Consider the following 20,325-nt stretch of genomic DNA (forward strand, 5'->3'; position numbering starts at 1 on the left):
GGCCTACTTTCTTTGCTTTTTTTTTTTTATTATTTATCTTAATCTTGTTTGATGATTAATTTTCCTCAGAAGATCCATCACTAACCTCTGTTTCTGGAATGCGTGAGAATTTAATTGAGATGTGTTTAGGGTTTAGAAGATCCACTTATAATGTCAAAACAGCATATGCTCTTTAAAAATAGTCGAACGTTACACGTGTCAACTTCTGATTAAGCGAATAATGTTATTATTTCACCAAATGGTTTGGTACGTTTTCTTTGACAAATGCCTCCGGCCAACCACTAAATCGTTGATTTTGAATAAAGCGAATATGTTATTTGAATGCAACAAATTAAATTCGTATATGTCGAATGATATTTTTACGAGTTCTTCCTTCTCCTTATAAAAGTTTTTTGATTTCGCGACAAAATTCATGACTAGCTATATCATTATATATATATATATATATATACACACACACACTCTTATTTGATCAATAAACGAATGTACATCTTTATTTAATCTATGGATATAGGTAAAAACATTTAATCAAACTATTTAACAATGGATCAAATTAATATGAATCTTCTGGAATATTATTATTCATGATTTTTATTTAATTAATTAAAGACACATAAAAATTAAAGAAGCCAACGTACAACACAAAACATACAGAAATAGAGAAATTAAATAAATTGAAAACCAGTATATATAACGTTTTTGTTTCTAATTTTCACTCTTATATGAGACGTTTGCATAGACTGAGTCCATCTCCGATGGAAAGGAGAGCTAATTCAATCCGAGTATCTTTGGCCAAGAAATTGTTGAATTGAATTATATCATTTTTCCAGGTCTTTAAGAAACTTGCAATTTTATCCTCATCGGTTTCTGCTACTGATCCACCCCACAGGGTATTGTCGTAGGCTATTATCCCTCCAATTTTGACTAATTTCAGTAGTTGTTCATGGTAGTTTATGTAATTAGGTTTATCCGCATCCACAAATGCAAAGTCAAATGTCCCTTCTTCACCCTGCAATATTAGTAAACATTAATTGTTACATGCATGCATAAATTTGTGATAATTGTTTTGAAATTATTTTTAATGCTAACAATTAATTAATATCAAAGTAAGTAGTCATATATATATACTTTGGCAGAAATTCCCTTGAGAACTTCAGTGGCATCAGACAGGATGAATTGAATTTTGTGCTCCACTTTTGCCTTTTGAATAAATGGCAATCCCGTCTCATACGCTTCCCGGTCTATGTCAATAGCCATTATCTAAAACCAAAACAATTAAGCTGAGTAATATTAATTAATTTTCAAAGCATGCATACATTAATTCCATGATCATTTGACTAATAAGTTAACTCACTTTGCCATTATCAGGGAGCGCAAGAGCAGTCGACAAGAGTGAGTAACCAGTGAAAACCCCGACTTCAATCGTTTTCTTGGCGTTCATTATTTTCACCAGCATTGATAGAAGTGATCCCACATCTGCCGTTATACTCATCGCGCTCCTGATGATCGATGATTAATTAATGTATATATCAATCATTCCATTAATACTAGTGAAAATATTTAAAAGAAAATGCATTAATTCTCCTGAAAAACATACATGTAGCTGTACTTTTCGATGGTGGCCTTCCTTATTGCCTCGAGTTGCTCATGTTCTCTGGGGTATGCAAATGTTTCCAAAATGTACTGCAAGATTCGACGAGAGATGCATGTAAAAGGAAACTAAATTATATTAGGAAGAAACGAATTAACTATTATAAGTTTGGATTATGTGTGTCAAATTAGTTGCAAACAAAAAATTATATATAGAATATAGCAAATAAGATCGATCACCTTTCCGAGTGCATGGCTTTTCAGAATAGTGGGGTGATTGAACGTTTCTTTCATCTCGCAAGGGAAACACGATATTTGAGGTGAACGTGACAAAGGCAGATTTTGGTAATTATGCTTCCTTTGCGATAACTTTGGCCCAATTTATAGAGGTGGCCAAACAACACATGAAAACAAAAAAACAAAGAAATATTTCTTAATTTATATAATTAGCGATATTGGTTATTTTCCCACCGATGCCGCCTTAAGAATTGCATCTTGACATTAATTCTTAAATCCCACGATTTTCCAATTATTTGAGTTATATAATATACAATTTATGAGAGTATAATGATTGTAATCAAACTGATTTAAAATTAAGCAAGCTAGCAACATGCATGTGGCAAGAGAGAAGTCGTTGGATTTAATTCGTGATTAAAGTAACAAGTCAATATATATATATATATATATATATCCTTTTGATGAATTAAAAATAAGATGGGCATTTTCTAGCTCAAAATGGAATTCGCTCTAATTAAGAAAGTATTAATTAGGTTTTGTTTATGATTCAACACTAGCTAGTTTGATAATAAAATATAATTGATTCTTGCTAGGTGAGGTAGCTGACCGAACAATGAAATTAATTTAAATATCCTAAAAGTTGCTGATGCGCAACTACCAAACTTCACTTTGGTGTTTGGTGAACTGCGTCATGTGGTCATTTCATGTGATGCTTGTTAGGTTTTTTTACTTCTCTCCACTACTACTTTTTTTTTTTTTTTTTAATTTCAAAATACAAGATTCTAATATGACTTACTGGCAAATTGATACATGGAGATAAAATATAATTTCTGTTTCTTTTAATTAGTTAAAACATAAATATAAAAAGATAATGATATACGTTATCTGACGATCCTCATATTGCATGTTATCACGTTCTTCTCTATCTCATTGTCAAATTTAGATTCAGAGAAAAACTAAAGGGATTTAGAAGATCAATCACTCGTTCTACATAATTAAATATTATGATTTCAAGTACGCTTCCGTCACAATTTGTTAGTTAAATTCTTGATTATATAACATTATGATGGGTTCTACAGGATTAAATATTATGAAATCTGCTAAATTCATCTTTGATTTACGGAAAAATGCAGAAAGCAATGCGGAGGTACATCAGTTGTAACATGTCGCTCTTGTTCATTTAGAAGTAATAGTTGAATATTTATGTCAGGTTAAAGGCTTGGATGTGGATGCGCTTTTCATTTCTCACATTCAAGTTAACCAAGCTCGAAAGCAAAGGCGAACTCATGGGAAAATAAATTGTATGTTGTTTATTTATTCAATCATGTGTTGTCCAAAGTTTGAACTAATAATAATTTGCTATCTCCCTACCACGTTGAGCTGATTCTTTCGGAAAATGAAACAATAATATTTTGGATGGGAAAAGTGTACCCTTCGTTCATAATATTACATGCTTATATACATCCTAATACAAAGATCTTAGCATAAATAAGTACAATCAAATCTCTTAAATATCTACACTAACCAAGGAAAGAATACATGCTTAATATACAATATTTGTTTCCAATACCCCCTCAAGTTGGAGCATGCAAATTTTGAATGCCCAACTTGCGAAGTAAATGCTCAAATGAGTGTTTTCCCAGCATTTTTGTAAACAAATCAGCGAGTTATTCGGAGATCTTGACATGAGCTGGCTTGATCATGCCATTATGTATGACATCTCGTACAAAGTGCCAATCGATCTCGATGTGTTTTGTTCGCTCATTAAACACCGGGTTGACCGTGATATATAGTGCTGCTTGACTGTCACAATATAAATTAATAGAAGTCGGATAATCCACATTGAGAGCCAGCAGAAGCTCTTGCATCCATTTCAGTTCACACGTAGTTGCAGCCATCGAAAGATACTCCGCCTCAGCCGAAGATCATGATACTATATGTTGTTTCGTAGTCTTCCAAGAGATTGGTGAATTCCCAAGAAGAATGAACCATCCAATCAAAAAACGACATGTAAGCGGGCAACCAGCCCAATCAGAGTCGCACCAAGCATAAAAACGCAAGTCAATGTCGGATCGCAACATAATTCCTTGCCCAGGCCAGAAAAGTACGGATTGTAATCATTTTTGTCACTGGTGCAAACATCTCATGATAGTCAATCCCTTTAAGCTGTCGATTGCCTAGAATCACCAGCTGGGCCTTGTAGCGCTCGTTAGTGCCATCAGCATTGTATTTGATCTTGTACACCTATTTACAATTGATGGCTCTTTTTCCATGTGGCAAGGGCACTACAATCCATGTCACATTATCCTCCAAAGCTTGTATTTCTTTCTGCATCGTGTCCCTCCATTTCTCATCTTGCACTGTTGTACCAAACGAACTTGGTTGCACACCCCTAGTTACAGCTGCCAAGAAAGCACGATGTACCACAGAGAATTTATCATAGTTCACGTAATGTTCAATGGGATAGTGACTATCTAAGATGAGCCTGGAGAGGGGTTCAAGGACGAAGTGAACTTCTGAACTGTGTGCAAGACATAGTCGTGTAGGCGAGTGGATTCTTGTCACTGTCTGTGACCACACCCCAATGGTTCTTCGGTTTTGTTGTCGATATCTTTGTTAGTGCCCCCTAACTTCTGCTAATTCGATAGTTTGGGCTCCATTAAGTTGTTCTCCTGTTATGTCTCCATTTTCACTAGAATCTTTTTTTTGTTTGGTTGTCCCTGATGGCATTTCTTCTTCACCAAAATAACCATCAGTATTATTGTTGTCGAATTTGTCATATTCAACCTTATTCTCGTACGTGAACTCTTTTTCCAAGAATACGACGTCTCTCGAAACAAAGAACTCCTTAGAATCAATATCATACAAGCTCTATCTTTTCTTCCCAAATAGGTATCTGACGAAGACGCATTTCCTACTTAGACTAGCGAATTTATCACCACCACGTTTCTGATTATGAGCATAAGCCAAGCAACCAAAAACTGGACATTCTTATATGAAGGAGCATCACCAAATAACAATTCATAAGGTGTTTTTCCTTCTAGCAAAATAGAAGGAGTACGATTAATGAAACGTCTATTACTTAAAATAATACTAGAAATTTTTTTTTTGTAAGCTCATTTTCGAAATTAGATCTTTATGCATGCAGGCGATAGTATCTGAAAATTTCTCATTTTAAAATAAAAGTAATCAACTAATAGATGAAATTACTGCAGTTTAAAAATAGGCAATTCGACAACCCTCGACATACGTTTTAAAAAATAAAACAAATATGAAACATGTAAAGATCCTGATAACCATCAAATAATAAAATGAATGAGTATGAAAATATCAATCCACCCCTAACTCAGAACATAATGTGCGAAAAATACGGTCCTCGGGTTCGAGTGCGCACATCCAACTCCGCCTACTTTGTTTTCGGCACCTCCAATCCCCTAATCAATATGCTCACGTGCATCATTCACACATAGTGAGTCTAAAGACTTAACACACATGTAACGTTATCTCAAATACATATACATAACAGGCAACAGTGAAAAATACCGTAATAAAACTACATTTCATGATCTTAAAAAGTTTTATGCATAATAATGACCTGTCGGAGCATAAACATATTCATAGAAAATCTCATCATCTCAACATATACGTGTTCGTTTTCTTAATTTGAATTCCGTTCATTAGTTGTGACTTTCGTATCATCGTATTAGGCGATGGATCTATCTACGTATAACCGCGGTACCTGACGGCGGGGACATCAGCCACAGTATTACCCATCCACTGAGCTTTGGCCTTACATGTCATCGTATTATCGTGTCATCGTATTAGTCCACAATCATTTCTCATCCTTCAAAACATGTCATCGTATATGTCACTTATAAAAATCATGCATATATGTAAATTTTTCTTAAAATCAAGCATGCAACGTATTTTTCATATTCACATAAAAAGTCTTACTCGTGATAACATAAAAATTTAAAACATGTCAAATCGTGTTTAGGGCGCTGCCAGAATTTCTAACTCGACTTGGGTGCAAAATGATCATTTTGCTCCTGGAACCCCTAATTGAACATTTTGCCCATGGACCTCATAATTTCGATCCGAAGCCAACCAAACTCCTTAAAACACCTAAAAACATAATTATAAGCATTTTCCAAGGGTAATATCGAGCCCGTTCCGTAACTAATGTGATTCGTTTAAAACTTGGATTGGGGTCTCGGTTTTAACCCGAATCAACCCGAAACTTAACCAAATTTTTCCCAACGTAAACCGTAACTTGAATCTACACAACCAGCCCCTAAAACACTCGTTCCAGACCCCTTTTGACCTACGAACAATGCCTGAACATTGCTGGAAATTTCCAGCGTGCACAAGTCGCAACCCTAGTTGCACCAACCCACGTTTTATAAATCCTAGCCTAAAATCCGACGTGTACAGCCCTCAACCCGACACCCTAGGACTAAGACCGAGCCAAGGAAACCCCCCCTCCGGGACCATTCAACCTGCGCCTACAGCCCCTTGAAATCGGTTGCACGCCCTTCCCCTTGACATACCAAACCCGACCCTAGTTGCCCTCGACCTCCACTTAGCCCGAGACCAGCCATGTGAGGACCTCCCCTAGGCCTTGGTTTGGACCCTCCTAGACAGCACCATGGTCTGGTCTAGTCCCCCTTGGCCATGATTCCCTTTTCCTTACACTAGACCAACCAAAACCCTAGCCGCTCAAGGAAAAACGATAGGCCCTCACTACATTCGTGGACAACTCGAGACTCCAGTCCCTAGACACCTTCATTAATTCCCATCGTTAATAGCTCCCTAGCAACCCAAGTCGGCAGCCCCTTACACAACCACAAAGAAAACTTGAGTATGTAACAAAAGAATGCACTTTTCATGTCAAAAATTTGCAACAAAATGACACCACATGATATATCAGAGAATTCCTCATGCAAATATATATACATCAGCATATAAATGACGTGAATGATGAGAAAAATAGATACATGGCGTGCCTTAGAGATTATGTGCTCTAAAACTTAAAGATATGTGCGTAGGACTTGACCGGAGAGGCGGGGAAGGAACATTTCTTGAAACCTAGAGAGAAAATCGAGAATGCTGCTGGTTTTTTTGAAAAAGGAGGGCTGCTTAATGAGGGAAGGGGCGGCCACCTTGAGTATATTAGGTTTAGGGTTTAGTTTTTAATTTTAAGCCATAATATAATACACTAACGGGCTCTTTATTAAAATTTAAAGGGTTAAAAGGGTTTTGGACCCACTAAGCACTAAAATAAATACATCAAACCCAATGACACTCCCAAAAAATATTTCGTTTTGGTATATTTTTGAAAATATTGACCGAACCCACAAAAAATCCATCGATTCGCTAAATTTTGCGTACCGGTTAAAAATATGACTCGACGAGTAAAAATACTCAACCAATGCCCAATTTCAAAAATCACACTTAAATACATCTCATATTAATTAATTAAAATTAATAATTCAATAAAATTATTTTTCTTGATTATCTTCGGTCACCGTTACTCGTTCGAACGCGAAATGCAACTTAAATCCCTAATGCATGAAACCTTAACAAACAATGAAATAAACACTTATTCATGCAATAATCATACATTCAATGCATAAAAATCATTAAACACATATTTTAAATAAAACCATAGATTGCATGCAGTCAGGTTACATAGTTCGAATTTCCTAGACCTTACAATTAATCAGGTACGCAGCTGTCAAGACACACTCTCCCCAAAACTCAATAGGTAGGCTAGCTTGAAAGCGCTGTGAACGTGCGACATTGAGGATGTGGCGATGTTACGTTCCACTCTTCTATTTTGTTGAGGAGTCCCAATACACGAAGTTTGATGTATTATCATGTTTTCCACAAATTATTTACTCAAGCAAGTAAACTCCGTTTCATTATCACTTCACATAATTTTCACATGTTCTTTAAATTATCTATGTATCATAGTGATAAAATTTTGAAGAGTCTGTCATACCTTGACTTTATCATTCAATAAATAGACTCACACTCCTTTGGAATGATCATCAAAAAATAATGTGCACCACAAAAGGTCGGAGTTCTATAAGGACCCCACAAATCACAATGAATCATTTCAAAAATGGTGGATGTCTTATTATTACTTGAGAAAAATTCTCCCCGACATTGTTTTGCTCGTAAACAAATATCACAAGTTCTAACAGAATCACTAATAATTTCTTTAACAACTAACAATAACTGAATAATTCTACTAGAAAGATGTCCCAACCTTCGACGCCATAAGTCAAAGGTGTCTCTTGTCACTGTAGTCAAGCTATTGCTGTCACTATCCCTCTGAAGTATTAAAGCCCCTCAGGTTGCTCACTCGCACCAATCAGCATCCTTGAATTGCGGTCCTGAATAACACTTATTTTATCATTAAACTGAACTACACAATTTCAACTCCTCATTCAATTGTGATATTGAAATCAAGCTACACTTCAAGTTGGGTACATATGACACATTTTTCAATTTCAAATATTCATTCAACACCACAGTCCCACTTTTTTCGGCTATTGTCTCCTTTTCATCTAGCAGTTCAATTGGACATGCAAGCACTTTCTCAACACAACTCATCAACTCAAGTCTTCCGGTCATATGATGAGAGGCTCCGGTGTCAATTATCCACTCCATTGTTCTATTCTTACCATTCAGTCTTCCTTGATTTCCATCTTTTTGTATATTCCGGAGGTTCAGCAACACATTCCATTGCTCGCTGCTCAGCCCACTTATTATTTCTTTTGTATGTTTATGTTATTTGTCCTTGAGCTATGCTTCCATGTCGTGTCACTTGGGCTGCATTGGCTCGAATTTGACCTCCATGACCTCTCCCTCCAGTTGCATTACCAGCAGATCACTGTCCACTTTGTGCACGGCTTGTCACTCCACGCCCTCTTGTTCTAGGTCTATCTCCCCACCAATCGGAATAACCAATCAATTCAAAGAATGAACCTACATCATGACCAGTTCTTTTGCAACTCGAGCATGCCACAATTTTCTCCTTGCCATCCACTCGTCCCTTAGAATGACTAGGAATTTGGATCGCAAAGGCCATGGCCTCACTTCTATGTTCTTTTCCGCGAGTTATATCACGTACTCGCTCTTCTTGTATGAACATAGCATAGGCTCGATACAAGTTCGGCAGTGATTCAGTGCTTAAAATATTTGAGCGGGCAGTTTCATAAGTTGTGTCATCCAACCCCATCAAAAATTGATAAAGTCTTTCCTCTTCATGTCTTTTATCCAGATCTACTTCGATATTGCACTTGCATCCTCCAGATAGACATGTTGGGTATTGTTCATAGTTTCCCAAATCTTCCCAGATCATTTTAATGTTGGCATAATAATTCATAATAGACATGTCTTGTTTTTTGCATTCGACCAACTCACATTTGAGTTGTTGAATTCTCGGCTCGTTTCTGACAGAAAATCTTTCCTTGGTATCCTGCCACAGTTCTTTTGCAGCCTCCATGTAGGTTATGGTTGAGCGCAGGGTTGGCTCGATCGTATTCAATATCCATGACACTAACATGGAATTGACTGTCCACCTATCCTCTAGTTCCACAGAGTCATCGGAAGGTGTCTTTACTGAACCATCGATGAAATTGAACTTTTTCTTGGCCCGTAACGCCGTCTTCATAGCTCACGCCCATTCATCATAGTTCTCACCCTTTAGTTGAACTTGTGTGATGATGTTTCCTAGGTTGTCACTGGCAGAAAGGTAAAACGGAGATGTGAACTTTAAAGACACGTCTCCTCCTTCCTTCTTTTTGTCGTCATTTTTTCCAGCCATGTTTATGGCTCTCATACCACGAAACAAGAATATTTTGGATGGGAAAAGTGTACACTTCGTTCACAATATTACATGCTTATATACATTCTAATACAAAGATCTTAGCAAATCTTCAAAATATCTACACTGACCAAGGAAAGAATACATGCTTAATATACAATATTTGTTTTCAATAAAAAAAAAAGAGTTGGTCAAGAAAGAGATGAGTATAACGATTCATCTGAAATTTGTATTGATAATCCCAATAAGAATCCTAATGAACCTAAAAAAAACGACAAGGGCCCAGCAAAAATTACTTAGTTTTCGAGACCCCTACTTTTAACGGTCAAAGTGAGCCCCTTTATTCTGAATTCGTTAATTCAAAATGAATCAAATCTTCCCAAGTAGGATTCGAACCTACGACCAATCGGTTAACAACCGACCGCTCTACCACTGAGCTACTGAGGAACAACGGGAGAATAGATCTCCTAGAGTTCAATTCCCCCATTTTCTTTAGCCCAAATCACATTTAACCTTGATTTTGTAAGACATCATTGATGGTGGTAGGTGTTGATTGTTATGCGAAGCGAAAAATTGAGTGATTGTGAGGCAAATTTGATTGAGAGGATCACACGATTGAATTGCACCTATAAATAGATGTGTTTTTGCTTCATTCCAAATCATCCAAAGCATCTCATTCTAAGCTCATTTATGACATCTCATATATTTGAGTGTGTTGTTCTATAATATTTGTTAGGTGTTTGTTTTCGTGTATTAATAGATTGTTTATTCTCTTTAAAAATACAGTGAGTTGTTGTACACTAATAAATATTATAGTGAAATTATTTTCATATTGCATGTAGTTTTTACTTTAATAATTTTCAGGAATTTTTCACGTAAATATTGGTCTTCAATTGTATCCTTTATTTTCATATTTATATCTTGAAATATAACACCTGAGACCCAGGGGCGGATCTAGGATTTCGATTCTGTGGGGGTTGCTTATAAAATATAGACAAAATATTAAAAGACAAAAATTTCATCGGTTATATTCAACTAAACATAAACAATACGTTTTAGTAAGAATATTTCTAAATAAAAGGATTTCGATGTTCCTTAAAATTTTCAAAATCTTCAATAATAGCATCTTTACAAATATTTTTAGCAATTTCTCTTTCAATAAATATCATCAATACATTCGAAAGAAAATCATCATCTGTTTTGCTCCAAAGCCTACTTTTGACGATATTCATAGCTGAGAATGGCCGTTCTGTAGTAGCGGTAGAAACTGAAAAATTCAGAACAAGCACGATCACTCTAAATACAATGTCATATGTAGCAGGTTTTTTAGTCTTCGCCAACCATTGACACAACTCGGAAATGGTTGAAAACTTGTGTAGTATGACCCTTTGACTAAATTATGAACATAGTGCTTCAACTACATCTCTAACTATTTTTTTCTTCGTTAGTAAAATCTTGTGGATAAAACTTTTCAACCAAATTAAATTGCATATATCCAGATATCTCAATGAATCCCTTGCATTTTGATGATTTAAGGTGGAACTAAGCATGAGTAACTTTATCACATCTTCACTAAAATGCATATTAATTTCTTGCATATGTAAATCTATCGTGGCATAAAAAAAAAGCCTACCCGATAATGATGTTCAATGGTGAAATTTCCTTGATGACGACGAGCTCAACCTTGCCTAACAACATACTGAGCACTTAAATTAGGAACATCAATATTACGAGCCACACAAAAAGACTTCATTTTTTCAAGAAAATCATCTCATTTGTCATCTCTTAGCTCTTGTATTAATTTTTAGCTCTATTACATTCAAAATATCTCGAGACTTACTTTGCAATGTCTGACAAAACACATTCGTGGTCTCCATAATCTCGTTCGTTAGATGCAATATGAATACAAAATCAAATGAAGTCGTTTCATCATAAACAGATGTTGCATCTGCTCTTTGGGAAGGAGTTCCATCATCCATAACTTTGAGCAATACAATATATACTGCACTAAACATCTTGATAAAGCTCGACAATGATCTTAAATGAGAACTCCAACGTGTATCAGCTGCTCGTTGTAAATTACATATCTGATTAAGTTCACGCCCTGTCTCGAGTTCATTAATAGAAATCAAATGAATAGTGTCATTATGTGAGCTTCCTTCAATTCATCATTACGCTTGCACGAAGCACCAACCATATTAACTATGAAATTTAATTTATAAAAAAAACTTATGATGGGAGTTACATTTTTTGTTGACGCAACAAAAGCCAACTGCAATCGATGGGCAAAGCAATTAACATAATAAGCAATATTATAATCTTTCAAAATCAAAGCTTGCAGTTCATTGAACTCACCCTTCATATTGCTAGCACCATTGTAACCTTTACTTCTAATATTTTGGACATCCAAATTGTAATGACTCAAATAAGAATATATAGCATCCTTTAATTTCAAAGCTGTCGTATCTGACACATGAACAAGCACAAAAAAATGTTCTTGTATGCATCCATTTTTGTCCACGAACCTCAACACTATAGATATTTTTTCTCTTTTTGACTCATCACGGACTTCATCGATGACTTTACAATACTTGCTGGCTGCAATTTCTTCACGAATTACATTTTTCACTCTCTATGAAAACATGAGAAGTATTTGCTTTTGAATACCATGGCATGTATACGTGGAATTTTTCGGAGCTTTCTGTATTGCATCTGAAACTCATCATTATACAAGGTCACCACATCAAGAAATTCAAGAAAATTTCCACGATTAGATGATTTAGAGCTCTCATCACGACCTCTAAAAGGAGCGCCCTGAAGCGCAAGAAACCGAAATACATGTATACCAACTTTCAACCGAAGGCAATTCTTTGCAACTGTTTCTGAGCTAATTTTGTTGAAAAACCTTGGTATATGTCGAGGTTGATTCATTAAATCCTCACATGCCTTTTCAGTCATACGATGGGGCGCAGACACATTAACTTTCCCAATATGACATTGGAAAGAACATGTTTTCCGCTTCGAGCCTTCTTCCAATTATCAAATCCAACAACAGTAAATGCAGTTTGCTTACGACATCTCGATGGCTTGTTAAAAATGAAGCATGGACAACAGAAAGCTCTATCTTTTGCCAGGGAATAATCCAACCAAGGAAAAAGCTCATACCAGGATGATTAAAACCTGCGAGGATGAAGATTATTTTTATTTTAGTGGATATTCTGAAAGTATAGGCTACTATGTTTTCAGATTTAGATAAGCCCGACGAATTTCTTCTTGCTTGTTGGGAGAGTATTCCCATATTTGTCGACGCAATCCTGGATCACGCTCTAAGAAGTTAAGATCAACCCCTGCACTTTCAACCTTCCTTAACTTTTGAGAAATGAACCTCGGGTGGAAGGTTATCATTTGAGGGTATAGATGGAGCCGTAGAAATGGGAGATGAAACAAATATAAATATTCTTCAATGGAAATCTTAGAACAAAAAACTGTAACATTGTGACACCACATGTCTCATACAGAATCACAGAAAACCCATATCCCCAAATCATTTCGCTAGAAATCGAAGACATGCCCAAATACACAAGCCGATTGAAAATCGGTAATTGAAAAAATAACTAGAGAAAAACTCCAATCTCATAGTACATAGACACCAAATAACGATTTCACTAGTTGATCTTCTACCACACCACAGTACCACCAACGAAGAATTGATTTGGTGAAAAATTAAATTAGGGTAATCGGTTTTTGGAAAATTGTTATATGAGCATAGTGAAAAATTGGATAACAAAAATATTTTCTCAAAATTTCTATCAATTTAACATATTCAGAAAATAAATCCAAAAAAATTGAGAAAAAAGTTAAAAATTCAGTAATCAATTTATCAAAATAAACAAACCAAATTATTCTCTTAAATTGGTCCGATTGATTGTTATAGTTAATCAATTTGTATGCTGCACTAAACATATGAGATGTATGTAAAATTAATATATTAAGTAGAGTGGAACGGGTCAATATTGTGTGAGTTCCAAGTAGCTCGATTTCATCTCGTTAAAACATCAGATAGTGGCAGCCTCCTTTCTTCCCCACGGAGATGGCTGATAGCACTACCAATATACCAATTAAGATTGGATGTTGACGCTGCTTACAATGTGAACTCCAACAGTTATACAATCATAAGACTGATATATCATGAAAGACAACCAATGATTGTGTTTGGAAAAAAGATCGATAAACTACCGTGTGTTGTCTACACTGAAATTCTGTGTGATTGAAGATGAAATCAAAATAACAAAAGATGCCAACTTAAATGGTCATGAGATAACTCCAAACTCTTTTCTAGCCACGCAAACATTCATACTCTTAAAGAAAATATCAATTATTAAAAAAGTTAACTTGTATAAACATTCCATCTTTCAAAAAAACAAAATAAAAGAAATTAAGTTATATATCTACGCACTTATTCTCTTAAATTGGTCCGATTAATTGTTATAGTTAATCAATTTGTATGATGCACTAAACATATCAGATGTATGTAAAATTAATATATTAAGTAGAGTGGAGCGGGTCAATATTGTGTGAGTTCTAAGTAACTCGATTTCAGCTCGTTAAAACATCACTCCCTTCTTCCCCACGGAGATGGCCGATAGCACTACGAATAGACCAATTAAGATTGGATGCTGACGCTGCTTACATATGTGAACTCCAACAGTTATACAAATCATAAGAGTGATATATCATGAAAGACAACCAATGATTGTGTTTGAAAAAAGATCGATAAACCACCATCTGTTGTCTACACTGAAACTTTGTGTGATTGAGGATGAAATCAAAATAACAAAAGATGACAACTTACATGTTCATGAGATAATTCAAAACTCTTCTCTAGCCGCGCAAACACTCATTCTCTTAAAAAAAATATCAGCTATTAAAAAGGTTAACTTGTATAAACATTCCATCTTTCAAAAAAAACAAAATTAAAGAAATTAAGTTACATGTATATATATACGCACACAAACACCAAATCCGAAACGAAACCCTTCAAGTCCAAGCAAGCCCTAAAATCTAAATAGATAAGAAAACTCTCTCAAACCTGCGCGGTCTCTCAGCGCCGACCACTGGAAGCCATAGCCGCATCAGCAACAGGAAATCGCCAGAAAACCCAGCACAATCTGCTGGTTTTTGCACCCTTCAAGATTTGGGGTTTTACTTCGTTTTTGAGTTTTTCCCTAGTCCCATCTCCCGACGAATTATACGGAACGTATATAAGGTTGATTTTTACTGATCCTGGGCCTCTGAAGGGTAAAATCTCAACGCTCATCTATATTTCTACAATTTTTTTGTTTTCGATGGTTTTTATTGATTAAAATTTTTTAAGCTTTTTATGTCAGATTTCAAGGGCATGAATGCATGTGAATGTAATATAGTGTCTTTGTAGATCGAGTTTAGAACTCGGGATATGCAACAAGTCCACAATAATATTTTTTGAAAAACTCGATTAAGATCAAAGGGCAATGCAACAAATCAATTTTAAATTTATTTTTTAATTTAATTTCAAGACGAGAAGATGAATAATTCAAATTTAGAGCCCTCACAACTCTTACCTAAACCCACGCTACCGTCCCCTTTAGGGTTTAACAGTAAGTCCAAAACCCGAACCAGAAACTTGCTGTTGGGTTTCAGTTTCCAGAACCATAAACACTTCTTCAAAAAAGTTTGGAGTGTTGTAGACAATTTAAGTCGCTAGATTTTCATTAGTGAAGTTCAAGACCTATTATTTTCTTTTTTAATCATTGAAAATTGAAGGTTTGTAGTAGGTATTAATTTGTTTAAACTTACTTTATTACTCTTATGAATAACTGCATCCCAAACCGTGACCAATCTATCCCTTCAGGTTTTTGTCCCTACTGGGGCATCGGTCAGTCAGTCAAACGTTGCATCAGTTTATTCAGTTCCCAGCTTTATCTACTGATTTGAGGTTGAAAGATATATTGATATAGTCGTGTAATTGGAGAAGAACACTAGGTAGATGGGAACAGAGAGGAAAAGGAAGGTAAGCCTGTTTGACGTGGTGGACGAGGCATCGGTGTCGGTTAAGATCTCCAGAGCCAATGGAAACGATGGCATGGCTGCTTCTGCTTCGACAATTAACCGGTGGAATGGAAGGGCTTTCTCTCAGAGATATTATGAGATTCTGGATAAGAGGAAGTCCCTCCCCGTTTGGCATCAGAAAGATGAGTTCTTTCAGGCGCTTAAAGCTAATCAAGCCCTAATTCTTGTTGGGGAAACTGGCAGTGGCAAAACCACTCAGGTCAGTGTTCGTACATGTAATTATCCTTAACCACTTTCTCTGTCACGAGTTATGGCATCTGGAAAATTAAGTAGATGGTAATAGTCAATAGTCAAAATTAATTACCAGAAAGAGGTGAAGGGACTCCTTGTTTGCCGTGGTGCCTTGTGATGTCTGATAAACTTAAGTCGATATTTTTTTGGGAACTTAAGTCGATATTTTGTTCATTATATTAAAGATTATTTTTTTCCTCCATCTTTTGTAGGGACACGTAAGTTTCTTTTGTGACTTAGTCTTGCATTTTCCTCTTTTTTTCTCTTACCCTTGTACTGCAATAGAAAACTAAATTTGATGATGAACTAGAGGGGCCTCCCGGTTCAATGTTTGCTTGCTTCAAATTCGTAATTTCAGCTTGACTCTTTATTGTGTTAGGTGTTAAGTCTTACGCTTACGCATGTTGCATCCACACACACTCATTTTTATGCTGGACAAGAGCCCTTGCCATTTACTTGCGTTGAGCACACCCTTTTGTAGTACTACATTTGAACGTTCAGAAAACTATCCTTTTATTTATTTTATTGTTTGAGCTTCGTGATTGAATTTGTTTCTCTTTGCAGATTCCTCAGTTTGTTCTGGAGGCTATAGAGATAGAGTCCCCAGATAAGCGCAAGAAGTTCATGGTTGGATGCACCCAGCCTCGGAGAGTGGCTGCAATGTCTGTTTCAAGAAGAGTGGCTGAAGAGATGGATGTGACTATTGGGGAGGAGGTTGGTTATAGTATCCGTTTTGAAGACTGTAGCAGTGCTAGAACGGTTTTGAAGTAAGGTTTTTTCATCTAAATACATCATTGCTTCTTATTCTCGTCTTTTTTATTGCCATGCCTTTATCATGATATATCTTTTAATTTTTTTATTGTTAGATACTTAACAGATGGTATGCTTCTGAGAGAAGCCATGACTGATCCACTCTTGGAGAGATACAAAGTGATCATACTTGATGAGGCTCATGAGAGAACTTTGGCAACAGATGTTCTTTTTGGACTTCTGAAGGAGGTGTTGAAAAATAGGCCTGACTTGAAGCTAGTAGTCATGAGTGCTACGCTTGAGGCTGAAAAATTTCAGGGTTATTTTCATGGTGCACCACTAATGAAAGTGCCGGGAAGGCTTCATCCAGTTGAGATTTTTTACACACAGGATCCTGAAAGAGATTACCTGGAAGCCGCTATTAAGACTGTCATTCAGATACACACTTTTGAAGGTCCTGGGGATATACTTGTGTTTTTAACTGGAGAAGAGGAAATTGAAGATGCTTGTCGCAAGATGACAAAAGAAATAGCCAACATTGGTGATCATGTTGGACCAGTTAAAATAGTACCATTATACTCCACCCTTCCTCCAGCTATGCAGCAGAAGATTTTTGAAGCTGCACCACCCCCAGTGGTGGAGGGTGGTCCACCAGGAAGGAAGATTGTCGTGTCCACAAATATTGCCGAAACCTCTTTAACTATTGATGGTATAGTTTATGTTATAGATCCAGGGTTTGCAAAACAGAAGGTATATAACCCACGGATTCGTGTTGAGTCTCTCTTGGTTTCACCTATATCAAAGGCTAGTGCTCATCAGCGTTCAGGGCGTGCTGGTAGAACTCAACCAGGCAAGTGTTTCAGGCTCTACACTGAAAAAAGTTTCAATAATGATCTTGTGGCGCAGACATATCCAGAGATACTGCGGTCAAACCTTGCAAATACAGTACTCACATTGAAGAAACTGGGAATAGACGATTTGGTCCATTTTGATTTTATGGACCCACCCGCTCCAGAGACACTGATGAGAGCACTGGAGGTCTTGAATTACTTAGGGGCCCTTGATGATGATGGAAATTTGACCAAGTTAGGTGAAATCATGAGTGAACTTCCATTAGATCCTCAAATGGCAAAAATGCTAGTTGTCAGCCCAGAATTCAATTGTTCAAATGAGATTCTTTCAGTATCTGCTATGCTTTCAGGTATTCAATGTTGCTATTGTGGTCTTAGTCATGGGTGTTGTCCCAATTATAATAGATCTTCTTGGTCGATTTGTTCCTTCACTATTCGTGGAGTTAATGCTCAGTTCGCTTTTATGCATGCATAGAAGTACATCTGTACATTGTAGTCTTAAATATTTTACTCCATACATGATTGCAGATGCACTCGTGTATGTGGTTGATATTTGAGTGTCTGCTTAGGGTGTCATCAGCATGTCTTGTCTGGGTTTCATGCCTCCATAGGCATGTGCCAAAGATTTCTAAGTAAATGCTGATGCAGATAGTTGCAGTTTCTCAGTATTCTCTCATGAAGCAAATGGTATCTTCTCGCCTCTATGCATCTGCTGACCTTCCATGGGCCTCGTCTGTGATAATCAATTTTTTCTCTAGTACCCAATTGCTTTGTCCGGCCTAGGGAGGCGCAAAAGGCTGCAGATGAAGCAAAAGCCCGGTTCGGTCACATCGATGGGGATCACCTCACTCTGTTGAATGTGTATCATGCATACAAGCAAAACAGTGAGTAGACGTGATTTGTTTTTCATTTTTTTCCTCGGGTCTTCTTTCCCTATTGGTGCTAATATTGCCGTCTGAATGATCTGCAGAGGAAGATCCACAATGGTGCTATGAGAATTTTGTCAATCATAGGGCTCTTAAATCTGCGGACAATGTTAGACAACAGCTAGCTCGCATAATGGCTAGGTTCAACCTGAAGTTATGCAGCACGGATTTTAATAGTCGTGATTACTATGTGAATATTAGGAAGGCTATGCTAGCTGGATATTTCATGCAAGTTGCCCATTTGGAGCGCACAGGCCACTATCTGACAGTAAAAGATAATCAAGTATTTTCTCATGACTCCGTTATTTTGTTCTTGGAATGGGCTATATGTAGTACATTCCCAAACAATATACATTCCTGTTATATGTCTGATGTTATTTGCTTTACTTGCAGGTTGTACATTTGCACCCGTCAAATTGCCTGGACCATAAGCCAGAGTGGGTTATCTACAATGAATACGTTCTGACAAGCAGGAATTTTATCCGTACTGTAACGGATGTGCGGGGTGAATGGTCGGTTAATCCACCATATCATTTGACTTTTTTGTTGTATGATATGTTTTCCTGTTGAGCGTCGACACCTGTATACCTCAATACAATAAGGAAAAAGTTATCTTTTGACGTTGGAATTGCCTCATTTTAAAAAATTGGTCCAAAAAATTCACTGTATAGTTCATGTGGTTTTCAGCATTTCCACGTGGTTATGTTTATGCTTATGCCGTTTGTTTTCTTTTTGGTTAAAGCTCCTTGCTATTGGCTGAATTTTTTTTATCCACGGCATTACTCCAAGAGCTAGCGGAATAATCATATGCTACTGCTGGAATTAAATAATGGTTTGCCCCTGTTTTACGACTTTTGAAGAGTCTGTTGTGTAATCCCTGCGTTCGGATTGTACCTTTAGCTGCATGTCATTGTGATGACCAGGTTGAGGCTGATTTTCAGAATGGTGGTTTTTGTTTATAACGATTATTTGATATTTGATTTTGGGTTTAGATTATTTATTTTACTTGTAGAATCAGATGGAATGATGGTCTTTTCCCTGTGGTGTTAAATGATTGCAGGTTGATTGACATTGCTCCCCACTATTATGATTTGAGTAATTTCCCGAATTGTGAGGCGAAGCGTCAACTGGAGAAGTTATATAAGAAGCGGGAGAACTCGAGGGAGGAGGGCAAGAACAGGAAGTGATGAATTCAGTTGTTAGCATTTTCGCCCAATGCGTCTGAGTTGATATTTGATTGTGCTTTCAATTTTTAAGATAAAAATCATTCAGAGTTATTAATTATTGTGTATTTTGATTTCTATTAGCATTAATCTGGCTGGTTTATTAGTTCTCACTCGACTGACTGACTGACTGACTGACTGACTGAATGGAATGAGTTTTGTTAGTGAGCTACAATGTGTGGGTGGGTGTACTTGCATTGTTCAACTGTGAATAGCGGACGTCAACATTGCATGATAGATAATTCTCATCTTCAAAAAAAAAAAACCGAAGAGGATAAAGGTGAAAAAAGTAGACTAGTATAAAGAAGATCGATTGGTTTATTTGCACTGAGACCAAATTTGGAAATGAAATAAATCCGATGGGAATGCCTTTTGTGATTGGTTGGGTTTGGACAACAGAGACACGTTTTGATCGATTGTATTATTAATAAAACAAATATGTTTGTTAAATAATGGGTTGGCCTCTTCATTTCTATATACGATATAGCAATCTGATTTAAAGATATTTTGTTTGCTGGTAACCACGCAATTTTATGCGATGAAGTTTTGTAGGTTTCGGTCACTTTGTGGCC

The 20,325-nt window shown here is 36.5% G+C and overlaps 4 protein-coding genes across 7 annotated transcripts; 1 reads left to right on the forward strand and 3 right to left on the reverse strand.

The window, feature by feature from the left end:
- Positions 1-615: 615 nt before the first annotated feature.
- Positions 616-1,967, reverse strand: LOC142541369 (flavonoid 3',5'-methyltransferase-like). Its single transcript, XM_075647908.1, has 5 exons — positions 1,831-1,967; positions 1,598-1,683; positions 1,355-1,499; positions 1,129-1,260; positions 616-1,009 (listed from the first exon to the last, which is right to left on the reverse strand). The coding sequence occupies exons 1-5, from the start codon at positions 1,882-1,884 to the stop codon at positions 719-721; spliced, it is 708 nt and encodes a 235-aa protein (XP_075504023.1). The 5' UTR covers positions 1,885-1,967; the 3' UTR covers positions 616-718.
- Positions 1,968-8,725: 6,758 nt separating this feature from the next.
- On the reverse strand, positions 8,726-9,511 carry LOC142541299 (uncharacterized). The gene has a single exon (XM_075647856.1). It carries the CDS (start codon positions 9,509-9,511, stop codon positions 8,726-8,728), a length of 786 nt encoding a protein of 261 aa, XP_075503971.1.
- A 2,281-nt stretch (positions 9,512-11,792) lies between these two features.
- On the reverse strand, positions 11,793-12,622 carry LOC142541300 (uncharacterized). The gene is made up of 2 exons (XM_075647857.1): positions 12,404-12,622; positions 11,793-12,296 (listed from the first exon to the last, which is right to left on the reverse strand). The coding sequence occupies exons 1-2, from the start codon at positions 12,620-12,622 to the stop codon at positions 11,793-11,795; spliced, it is 723 nt and encodes a 240-aa protein (XP_075503972.1).
- A 2,054-nt stretch (positions 12,623-14,676) lies between these two features.
- On the forward strand, positions 14,677-19,866 carry LOC142542127 (putative pre-mRNA-splicing factor ATP-dependent RNA helicase DEAH2). Of its 4 annotated transcripts, XM_075648583.1 has the most exons (8): positions 14,677-14,930; positions 15,555-15,971; positions 16,568-16,770; positions 16,870-17,954; positions 18,363-18,488; positions 18,575-18,813; positions 18,924-19,042; positions 19,591-19,866. In XM_075648583.1, the coding sequence occupies exons 2-8, from the start codon at positions 15,690-15,692 to the stop codon at positions 19,715-19,717; spliced, it is 2,181 nt and encodes a 726-aa protein (XP_075504698.1). In that variant the 5' UTR covers positions 14,677-14,930; positions 15,555-15,689; the 3' UTR covers positions 19,718-19,866. The 4 variants fall into 4 exon arrangements, with proteins under 4 accessions (XP_075504698.1, XP_075504701.1, XP_075504700.1 ...); XM_075648584.1 differs by lacking the exons at positions 14,677-14,930; positions 15,555-15,971 and adding an exon at positions 16,462-16,483; XM_075648586.1 differs by lacking the exons at positions 14,677-14,930; positions 18,575-18,813; positions 18,924-19,042; positions 19,591-19,866 and having other exon boundaries at positions 15,690-15,971; positions 18,253-18,488.
- The last annotated feature ends 459 nt before the right edge of the window (positions 19,867-20,325 follow it).

This window comes from Primulina tabacum, chromosome 4 (assembly GCF_025594145.1).
Source record: "Primulina tabacum isolate GXHZ01 chromosome 4, ASM2559414v2, whole genome shotgun sequence".
Lineage (NCBI taxonomy): Eukaryota > Viridiplantae > Streptophyta > Magnoliopsida > Lamiales > Gesneriaceae > Primulina > Primulina tabacum.